The sequence below is a fragment of the Drosophila yakuba genome, chromosome 2L (assembly GCF_016746365.2).
Source record: "Drosophila yakuba strain Tai18E2 chromosome 2L, Prin_Dyak_Tai18E2_2.1, whole genome shotgun sequence".
In the NCBI taxonomy this organism is placed as follows: domain Eukaryota; kingdom Metazoa; phylum Arthropoda; class Insecta; order Diptera; family Drosophilidae; genus Drosophila; species Drosophila yakuba.
The window spans coordinates 4,242,563-4,254,537 of NC_052527.2; the positions used below are offsets into that span (position 1 = coordinate 4,242,563).

The 11,975-nt window shown below is 40.4% G+C and overlaps 1 protein-coding gene across 1 annotated transcript; it reads left to right on the forward strand.

Moving 5' to 3' along the window:
* Positions 1–9,314: 9,314 nt before the first annotated feature.
* Positions 9,315–10,652, forward strand: LOC6526795. Its single transcript, XM_039370902.1, has 2 exons — positions 9,315–10,434; positions 10,487–10,652. The coding sequence occupies exons 1-2, from the start codon at positions 9,457–9,459 to the stop codon at positions 10,571–10,573; spliced, it is 1,065 nt and encodes a 354-aa protein (XP_039226836.1). The 5' UTR covers positions 9,315–9,456; the 3' UTR covers positions 10,574–10,652.
* Positions 10,653–11,975: the final 1,323 nt, after the last annotated feature.

Below are 11,975 nucleotides of genomic sequence, written 5' to 3' on the forward strand. Positions count from 1 at the left end.
TTCTGCACTATTTCCAATATTCGCTGGTGTGTCAATATTCGCCTGCACCATTGAATATAGAATTTTCACGTGTATTTACACGACCTGCGCTGCTCTGAATGTTCTATTTTTTTCCCATACTGCATGGCAAATTCTAGGCAAGTGAAACCTTGTTAATTAAATAAAATAAAACTGAAGTTTATTCAACTGCGAAGGATGCACGTCGTTGGCGATTAATGGCATAGAATATGAAAATCAAATTTTGTGCATGTAAACTCAGTTAGTTTTGATTGGCGAAGACCTATAATATTTATAGAAAAATCTTTTAAATAATCATATTCTAAAAGAGTTGGTTGTTGCAACCCAACCGGTACCTACTGTACTTGCCCCCTTGACCCCTTGCTTGTGTGCGTGCCCTTGTCCTGAATGTATTGGTAACGTGTGTGTGTGTGTGTGTGTGCGGGTGTGTACGTGAACTAGTGTGCTGCGTGCAACATTTGCAACACTCCGCGGACAGTACGTGGCCATAATTAAATGTCGACATGCAACGCAGCGCTGGAAAGTATGCTATACAGCGGCAGCAGGGATTTCCTTTCGGCGAAAAGTGGGAAATGCAAGAAGATGCGAACTAGGACAGCAAAAAAAAAAAAATAAAGGGTTCCTAAAGGGAAATGGGATGGAGATTTCAAAGCAATGCCTCTCCCTGCACGTAATGATGTAATAAAATCATTTCACACCTCATGAAATGTCGGCAATTTCCGTTGAAATTCGATTGAACTTCCTGCCCTCCATTGAAACCGAGTGGCCAAAGGCGGCGCGGAATGGTGGAAATAGTGGACTTGGCACGACCCCGAATTGCATACGTGGCATGTATATCATTATACAGCCATTCACACAGGCTAACACAGAGGAAATACATTCCGATTCCCAAACGCCGCTGACGTTTTAATTTTATTCCATTCCCTGTCCCGAAACGAACGAGAGAGCTGAGGAAAAGAAATTCCTGACTTTAAATTGATTGGCATAGGCGTGTGCATACACTAAAAGAAAACCCCAAATTTAGCTAAGCACGAAGTTGTCAAGTTTTATATTTTGTTATAGTTATTATCTGTCGTATATTTTAGCTTAACATAATTCATGGGATGCTTAGTTTTGAGGAATTACACTTCTCATCTCATCTTCATCTACGTTCAATTTAAATTTATGCTGTGGCAGAGACATGTAACTAGGACCCATACAAATAAGACCTACCAATTATAAATAAATTGAATATTTTTTCAAATAAGAAATCTTTACACTGTAAATGCGTGGGTGCTGAGCGATGGTGGCCCCATTTCTCCCAGTTGAAATCGTAAAAAACAGGAAATCATTTCGTCATTCCATAAATTGTTATGCCGTAAATCTCAGCAATCAAATGGGCTGCACACGTACGCACACATACGCAGCGGCGCCCTCCTTATCAATGTGTGGGTGTGAATGTCCTTGGGGCTGTCTTATGTCTCAACCGTCCCGCCTGGTGTTTCATATTACTTTCCGTTGTCTGTGGCCAAATTGTTGCCTTGGTCTCGGTTTCCTTGCGATTGTGTGACTTTCGGCTAGCAGTGATTTGACCAACTAACCGAAATACCTGCGGGCTACTCAGGATGATCTTTTTCTGTAGAAAATGTATACAAATAACAAATTGAAATTGGTAGCGTCTTTAAATTGTACTCATGTTTCTCAGAAACTCAAAAACCTTTATATGTGGATGTCTAATTTTCACCACCTTGCTCTAAAGAAATATATTTATAGAAATATACAGGTGTCTGAAGACGGTTGGTCTGACATTTATTACACGTGCGGAGATCAACTGAAAAATCAGTTCTTTACAAGTTTACTGAGTTTAGGCCACAACGGATATTACAGCCGAGTAAACAGAAAAAGCAACAGCGAAACGGATGTGTAGTTCATAAATTTTGTGAACTGCCACAAAAACAAACTAGGGAGTCGCCAGAAATTGACTTGTCACCTGCTCAGAAATCACACAACATAAAACAGATTCTAGTGAAGCAATATAATGGAAAATCATAGCTGATTGAAACATATAAACAAGAACAAAAAAACATTTAAAATATAAGTATCAAATAAGAAACAGCAATATGTTCCCCTTTTAAAATGAAATAAGTAGAATACTACTTCTTCAGGCTTTCATATGCTCCGTGAAATGTGATGCGGCTCTTCTTTCTCTCTGTTTAAACATTTTTTCAATATAGCGGAACTATTAAGGCAGTTTAATGATAAATTATGCGCCACAATAAGCAGTTGGCGCAAGTCAGGAGCTGTGAAAGCATTTTATGATGACGCACTTCCGGCCGGTTCCCCGGTTTCCGGTTGCCAATTCTTGTCTGTCTACGGAATCGTTGCCATTCCCCCAGCTTTTCCCTTGATTTTCCTCGCCTCACCACTGATGGTCAACCGAAGCTGAAGTTCTCTGCGGGCGTGCGACTCAATTGCGACTTTTATGGCACATCAATCGTAGTCATCGTCCTGCAACGTCCGAAGCCGTTAAGTTTTATTGATTTCAATGGCCGGGATTTGCTCAGTGATTGTCCACAGTCCGCTGTCCAGAGTCCAGCGTCCAAGAGTCCATGGAAACTGACCAGGACTCCAGACTGCCGGCTCAAAAAGTGCCTTCAACGCCTTTTGACTTGACCGCTCGCTTTGTCTTTCCCTTTTCGCATTCCCCTCCCCCTCCACTACTTTATTATTCCTGCACTATCACCCTTCTTTTTCCTCAGTGGAGGTCATTAAGTCAATCTGTGGACATAAATAACCCGCAGGACATTGCAAAAGTTTCTGGGGCTCTTTAAGGATTGCCCGCTAAAGACTCCTGCAGGTGTTGAGCCTTTGGCTTTCGCAGCTGGTTTGCGATAATGTTCCTGTTCCTGCTCCATCAAAATGTGGTTAACACTCCTTTAAACGAGGCAATCAACTGGGGAAGCTAGGGATTACCATTGATAGAAGGGACTGAGAAGAATCTAAGTAACTAGGAGGATGGAATATGCAAATATAGGATAATAGGAAAGAATACCAATTGAATGTTGTTCAAAAAAAAACTCCATATAAAGAAATTGAGATATATTATAACGTTTTACCAAAGATACAATAAACTTTCTGTGTTTAATACATTTAATTAAAGTCATAGTTAACTGAAAAACCCTACAAAAATCACTGGATTACATTTTTTCCAAGACTGCAAGCTCTCAAGCATTTTAAATAACTTTTATTTAAGCTTGAGTGCTGTGGGTAGACCAAAGAATATTTGGTAAGTAAACGTTTCGGCCTCTACACTTATCCTCATTCTAACTCGAATGCTACTTCAATGGAAACCAATGTTGTCGGGCATGTTTTGGAAGCCCATACTCGCAATTTTTGGATCTCGGATGTGTGAGAACTGTCTGTGGATATGTGGCCAAGTGCATTGTGTTTCCGCTTAGTGGTGGACTAATGCAAAAGCTTAAGGCCTCTACCCATTTGTACTGCAGCTGGAACACTTAACTGGTGTGCACTGAGCGAAAAATAATATTTAGGCTGGTTTACTTGAAGAAACAATATTAGCAAGGTTTCCAGCTTATGTTCATTGTACGAATACAATTTAATTTATATAAAACTTTCAACTCGCACCTACTTGTGTGGCAAAGTGGTACTTAGAAATATTTGTACTACCCATTTTTTACAGTGCCCAGCTAAACCCTCAAGCCGAGTTCAGTTGCCTAGTGTTTTGTAATTAACATGGCATTCAAAGTTAAATCTCTGCACCTCGCCCTCCCCTTTTGCCTCCTTGTTTTGTGTCTGCGGTTGCCAAAGAGATTTCAAATTGAAATGCTAAGAAATGTTTAAATACATTCACGGGACTCGGCAGTCAACACCTTTTCACTACTTTTCACTTGGAGTTGCAGCATGCAACATGTCAATTAGTCAGAGTTTGGCAGCAGCTGCCAAATTTAATTTTCCGAACCCATTCCCCTGGCTTTTCTGCCCCATCCTGTCTGCTGTCTGCCGCCTGCTGAATGGATTCAAAGCATTTTCATGTCGCACACACAAACACAAAAAATGGCAAAACGAAGCGAAAACTTTCCAACATGTGTTGGCAGCTTTTTGGTCGAAAGGCGAGAGAAAAATGTCGAAGAAAACTCCTTCAAAGTTGTAGAAAAAAAAGAAGAGGTGCCAAGTGGCAAGTGGCAGGTAATAATCTATGCATGTGTGGGTGGACCAGGGGCTTAGAAAGGGGGGGTTGCGGACTCAGCCGACACTTGGCAGCACTTTACATTTATTGTGGCAGTCGAGGATGCGAGATCTGAAGGCGGAGGAATGCATCCGAAAGTGCCTGTCACTGGGAAAAAAAAGCAAAAATAAAACCAAAAGCATTCCCACAGCAGCGGCCAGCAAAACAATTATGATAAATGTAAAATTTTAGCTACGTTGGTGTTTAAAAATAATTAAATAATTCTTTGCCAGGAGAGCCAAATTTACATTTGATTGAAAAGGCAGTAACCATTTGAAAGTGATTTATTCCTCTTAAATTTTAAAATTTCCTGATGCCGCAACTATATCTTTCACCCCATGTGTGAAAAGCCGGTGAGTTCATGCTGTAAGAGCAGGACATGGCCACAGTTCTAAGCTTTCTTAGTTGCTTATTATGCAACCCCCTCTCGCCGGCTTTCCATTGCCAAGTCATCGTCGCTGAGCGTGCGGAAATGAGCAGCTGTCTTGGCCTGCTTTCCCCCCTGACTTTCTACCGATTCTCCTCAATGGCAAAAGGAGAAATAAAAAAAAAAAACCCTGTTCAAGTTTAAGCCAGGTCCACAATCCCCCCAAACCCCTTTGCCCCACAAATTCCAGATGCCTTCGGGGGCTCACTTGTGCTAAGTAGTCACAGCAGTCGAGTGCAATGAAATTTTAGCTGCTGCCTCAGCTGGCGTTTCGAGCACAGCTACTAAGTCAAACTTACATGAACACGTAGAAAAATCCAAAAACTTTCCGAAATTTTGAGCCTTCTAAGATGGCAGCTTAGGAGCATTTTTTAAGCTACGTTCAAAAACAGGAAGAGTTTTTCTTTCTCAACTGCTATCTTTATCACTTTAATTTGAAAGGCCATGGCAAAATGTCAATTTACTTAAAATACAAAATGCAAAGAATTTATTCCTTTTAATTGTCAACAATATGTCTTCGAATGTCTAGCAACGTTATCAAGTTTCAAAAGAAGTGCAATCAGTTTAATGGCTGTCATGATCAGAAGGGAGACCAAATATTTTTCTATCTGCACACACAAACACTCTCACCCACACACACACACACACATGTCATAAACACACACAGCGTAAGAGGGGGAAAGATAGAGAGTGCTGAACAGCAGCTGCAGCTGCAGCTGCAGCAGCCATTTTTTATCATCATTTCCGGAACTCGTTGACAAACGGAAGCGACGAGCCGAGTGCAAAAGGGGTCGATGATTGCACAGGAGCGGGGTGCGGTGGGGTGTGGTGGGGTATGGTGGGCTCGTGACCCAAAGGAGCCCAGAAGCACATTAAGCGATGGGGTCGGCGGGCGGTAGGAAGCGGATATGACCGAAATAGCATAGCCATTGCTTATAATTTTACATTTGGAAACTACACTTTGAACTACTTTCCCATGTAAGTATGCACTTACTTATACGACCATCGAACGAGCGATTATCCCTTCAGAAATACCCTTTTGAGTCTTTCCAGTGGCCTTTCAGCTGCGCCACTTGGCCGAAGTTCAAATGCAGAGCGAAACGAAGAAAGTCAACTGAAAAAGATATTATAAGCTCTCAAGACAGATCTTAAAAAAAATTGCATACACTTTAATATCTGTTTTTAAAATTGGTAGAGCTGGCTGCTATTTTTTGGGAAATAGATAAAGAAGAATGTGCTGAGCAAATAATTAGTCGAAAATAATGTTAACGTATGTATATCAGCGACAATAGCGGTAATCAAATACTTTGATGGCCCATTATATACACATGTATTTTATGTGTACTATTAATGATAACCGAATATATATTTATATTCAATCCTCGGCAAATACCAAACCCACATCATTCCGATGGTGACAACTTTTTATGCCCCAGCTAGTGGGCATAAAAAAGTCATAAAACATCGATATCAATGAGCACATATTCGCCCATTCCTTCGAGCCACTCGAGTCGAAATCTACGGCTAATTTCTTGGCCCAAGCAGCGCATTCGCTTGGTCAACCATGGACGCGCTCAACACTTGGCCAAATCCCATGCCCGTACTCCGATTTCCCCCCTTTCGGCCATTTCTTTTGGCTACTTTCCGCAGTTACTGCCATTTACTCCATATCAGCAAATCCGAACCCAAACCACTCCAAATACCACGCCCAGCTCGTTCGACAGGACTTACTCTTTATGTATGTATGTACACTGGGAAATATTAGGGCGATCAACTACTTCATATGCGATTTAAATTGTTAGAAAGATTAAAATTAAATTTCAAAGCCAAAATATAAATGTACATTAGGACACTAACACATAAAGCTAAAAAAGATGAACAAAATAATTAATTCAATTTAAATAGGACTCTTTCACAATTTTCTTTTCGGTGCATAAGAAGTATGTGTGTATTTGTGAGAAGTGTTTTTTTCGCATTGACAGCAAATTCGAAATATATTTGCCCACTGGCCGACTTGTTTCCTTTCCAGCCACGTTTTACACCACATTTTCAGGGCTTTCAACGGGCCGCATGAGCTTGGAGCTCGAAATGTTTTTACTGCTGAATGGGTAATTTAGTATTTGGCAATTAGCTTTTGCTTTCGGCTCTCCACCGAAAGAGTTTCTCCTTTCCCCCGACTTCGTATCGTACGTCACCCATTCTTGCCGGCGTTTTTCCAAGCATTTTCCTGCCATTCAATTGGCACATGCATTCTGCCGACTCGTCGCTTCGCTAGCCTGTTTGTTTATCTGTTAAATTATGCAGTCGTCTATTAAGTGGCTGAGATTTATTAGACCACCACCAGCAGGAGTGGAGGTGTGGCCACGACGACAAGGAAATTTCTTCTAGTTTCCAACAGCGTGCACAGAAAAAGTCCTCTTCCGAAAGTGGTAAAAACTAATTTTAATCTTGCATACGAGTTGATAGATTCGATTTGAATCATATGTGTCATATATTCAAATATGTATAAATTAGTATAAATCCAGCTCAATCTATGCATCAATGAAATATATTATTTGCTGTAAATCGAGAAGTTCAAAGACTCATTGCGCATAAGTTTGTGCTTCCGTGCACATAATTTCGCGTATATGATATAATAAGCCAAATACATAAATTGGGCGCACCATTTAAATAAGTGTGTATACAAAGTAATACGCACGTACGCCTATCTATGAAATACATTAAGTATAGTAATATGTGAAATTTGTTTTCCACTTTTGTCATTTGCAATTATTTTGCCATGTTGAACCCGGCTTTGTACCGCTGTCATTTAATTTTGTTTACGCATCATTAAATATTATTGAAATGCTGCAATTAATTGCGTAATTGTTATTTTATGTCGCAGCGCAACTGTTTCGGGCACTTTAAGCACTTGACACAACAGCCAGCGGCCAATAACTGTTGCCCTTTGGCTTAATTCTTCCTTTTCCCACCCACTCGGGACCGCTTTCCCCAATTTCCACCGAGTTTTCCTTCACATTTTCCACATTTCCGTTCCCACCCCGTGTTCATGTGAACTCATTGAGGGCCCCGAGGGCCATTTGCCGGTCAACAAATTGCACATTAAATTAAACACAAATAACTCGTAAAATTATAAAATTGTTGAATGTAAAAAACGTAAAGTGCAGCAACTATGTAATTAGCTGCCAAATCAACAAGCGTGCAAATTATCAGTGAAAATACTGCAAACAAAAAATATAACGAAAAAGCGAGGAACCGCAAAAAAATACAACACAAAAGTTAACACGCAAGAAAAACAAACTGAGAAATGCACGCATATACCCTTTAAAGGTTACACATGTAGTGTACGGAAAAGAAAATAGCTTTTTTATAATAGCTCACATATTACAGACCAAAACTTTTATAATTAAAAAACACATTTGAATGATATTTGAATAACTATAATTTACGTAAAAAATCAGCGTCAGTGCTTACACTAAAAAAGCAAAATATGCTATACCTCAAATGGGTACCTATTCGAGTATTGCACTACAGGTAGAAGGTATCAGAAAATAACCAGTGGTAATAACTCGTCCATCGCATGCAATTTGGGAACCGTTTGAGGTTTTCGGTTGGACGTTGAACAATTGCCTGACATTTCACTTAGCCAACCTCAACACATTTCACTTTTTACATCCATTTCGCTTTGAATTAGTCTAAGTTCGTTCGCGCTGCTGGGCAAACAAAAGGAAAAAAATATATGTGTATACAAAATGTGGCAGTAAATCAAAAGAAGAAATAAAGGGCCAAATCCCCACCCAAAGCCATTTGTCAAGCGTCAACAAGAGCGCTGACAAGTGAGAAGCGGATTGGGTTTGCTTCCCTTCGGATTGGGGTTTAGTTTCTAACCCTCCGGGCACCAAGTACACTAAACAAAACTCTTTGTTTCAATCAGTGTTACAGTGTGCCCTAAATGCCCTAAACAACTAAATACAAAACATTGGATAGCATGTGTGAATATATAAAAGCTGATTACATTTTATATTTAATTTAAAATAATGCAGTCATTTTTTAAAGCGTACAGTTTGTCGGCCACAACGATTTAATTTCATTATTAAACAATGGGCGACAAAGTGGCAGCAGATTTCATTTATGACCCGCCTGCTCACAACACGCGATGTAATGTGCCCCAACCTCGGTGCTCAACCTCAATCTTATGTGAAAAGACTGAAGGGACCTGCCCCAACTAATTTCACATTGCATGGAGAACCGGACATCTAGCACGCAAGGACGAGGGGCGGCAAAGGCCGGTGGGCGGGGTCGTGTCAGCGGTCAGGTCAACGTTGACGCATTGCACAGGAACCAGATAATTAAGCATAATGACAGAAATATTATATAGCACTTGCAGCACTTGCTTGATAGATGACCCCACATGAAGTGAAGTGGCTTGAAATATGGCCAGATGACACAGGAACAACCAATTTGGTGCCGGCACTAATCAGATCCAAAACGTTGGTGGGAGTAGTGCCTTGAGCAGGAAGTTGGTAAGGGAAAGTTAAGTAATATAATTCGCAATAGGAATCCATAGAAGAGGTAAGTTTTTCGTAACAGAGTATAAGCTTTAACTTATCCATCACGAAATTATTACATACATTAACGCATCTTTACTCGTCAAACTTCAAAATTTCCACACAAAATACATATTTACTCTCAATCCGAGTCAAGCTTTATATAGGAATATTTTTTAGTGAGTGACACAAACACGTGTAGTTTACAAAAAGAATTTTTACTTTCGTAATTTTATGTAATGCAAAACGTATACCAGACTAAGCATGACAAAGCTGCGTCCCGTCGCAGAATCCTTGCTTGGATAAACAGCCTTCTTGGCACCAGTTTCACGTGTTTAGAGGACCTGCGAACCGGCGTGGAATATTGTCAAATGCTTCACAAGCTGCAGCCGTCGGCTATTAGGTTGAATAAGGTCTTCAAGAAACCAAGGACCCATTATGAATTTGTGCATAATATGAGACTGCTGCAAAAGAGTCTCTTCAAACAGGGCGTTGAGAAGCAAATCCCCATTCAGCGACTGGTCTCTGGTGGTAATAGCGAGAATTTGGAGTTTGCCCGGTGGTTCAAGGCATTCTATGATCTTAACTATCAACTGTTAAGGGGCGAAAACACAAAAGATGCTCAGGATAGTGAGATAAATGTAATGAAGACAAGTGTAGAACCCCAATCAATACCTGAATGTTTCGGGGATACCGAAAAAAGCAGGAATGGATCAGGATGTATGAATTATTTACATTCCATAAATCCTAGATTAGTTTCATCTGCAAGCAGTCCACATTCAAAGGAACCAGTAAAAAATTTTGAAAACTACCAGAGGTGTGAATGTGGAAGATATAAGCATTCAACAACACCCAGTAGTAACTCGGTATTCAAATCTAATGATCATCAAAGAGAATCTTCCTTATTGCGGTTTCGTCGAAGGGAATTGTTGGGCTCGATAAACTCTACGGCAAACCTACGGTGGTCACATCTAAAAAATCGCCACTATTTTCGAATGGCACACTCGTTCTATGACATGCTAGAGACCGTCAATAGAAGGACTGCACATATAAATTCAACATTAAATACAATTTCGAGAAACCTAATTAGAGAAAATCCAGAAGTTTGCAGCAAGGTTTTTCATAAGAAGTACAGAAACTTATATTCGCGATTAATCAAAAATCCAACTAACTTGAAATCTAAAAGAAAGAAAAATACGCAAGAAAATTCCCAACCAGTAAGGTTTCTGAAATCGGAAAATCAAAAACTAATCACCTTACCGTCAATAGACAAGCCTGACATTGTCCTTGCCACGCAAGGACTACCTTCAGATGTTGAGGACCCCAGTAGATCGTGGACTAGTAAAATCGACGTAGCAGATGGGAAACCAGGCAACGAACCAGATCTACCTTTGGATGATGATGTGCTCATGTCTTCTAATCAGGAAACCTTAAGTTTTTTTTTTTTTTTTTTTTTTGCTTTTTTTATTATTTATTGAATCTTCCCTTTGTGTTAAGAGACTAACAATAAGTGTTCAAATCTTAATCTAACTTAATTAACTTTCACTTAGTGATAGTTTTTTCATTAATGCCCTAATAAGTTTATTGCTGGGCTGGGAGGTCGTTGCGGTGCAGCCGGCTTTGACTGCATACTCGGATTAGTTTTCTTGCGAGGGGATTTGTATGGGTGGTCAGCTTTTCGTTATACTTCGTTTTTTTCTCAGCTATTACTTCGATTACTAATTTGATTTTTAGGTCTCTGTGTATGTTTTCGTTCCGAAGGTACCACGGCGCTCCAGTGATAATTCTCAGAATTCTTGACTGTGCTCGCTGAATAATGTCTATGTTACTTCTGGATGCGTTGCCCCACAGCTCGGAGCCATAAGTCCAGATAGGTTTTAAGACGGAGTTGTATAGAAGAACTTTGAACTCCAGACTAAGTGGAGAGCGAGCATTTATGAGCCAGTGGAGGTTCCTTGCTTTAAGTTTAAGATGTATCGATTTGGCTTCTATATGTTTGCGCCAAGTGAGCCGCCTGTCCAGATGAACACCCAGATATGTTACCTCGTCGGCTTGTGGAATGCATATGTTATTCAAGACCAGTGGTGGGCATGTTTGTTTGTTTAAGGTAAAGGTAACCTGCTTGCATTTTTGAACATTTATTGAAATTCTCCAGTCGGCAAGCCATCGTTCTACAGATGTTAAGTGTCGGGATAGGAGTGCGGTGGCTTTTATTGGGCATTTGGAGCGACTGAGTATCGCGGTATCATCAGCGAACGTGGAGGTTGTTAGATTGTAGTCTATGGGGAAATCCGCCGTATACAGGGTGTATAAGATTGGACCCAGTACACTGCCTTGCGGCACTCCAGCTTCGATTGCGCAATCGCGTGAAGTGCTTGTATCGCATCTTATTGCGAACACTCTGTTATATAGGTATGACTTCAGTAGCTTATGTGTGTTTTGGGGCAACAGCTTGATTATTTTAAACAAAAGTCCATCGAGCCACACTCTGTCAAATGCCTGCGCGACGTCTAGAAAAATGGCTGTGCAGTATTCTCGATGTTCAAAAGCAGTGCGAATTTCTGACGTGATTCGATTGACCTGTTCGATGGTTCCATGTTTTTCTCTAAAGCCAAATTGATGTGTTGGAAGTGTGTTGTTTATTCTAAGATGAGGGCTAATCCGAAGGAGTAGCATTTTTTCAAACAGCTTTGAAAGACATGTTAGTAAGCTTATCGGTCTATATGATGATGGCTGCGTTTTATCTTTTCCTGGCTTT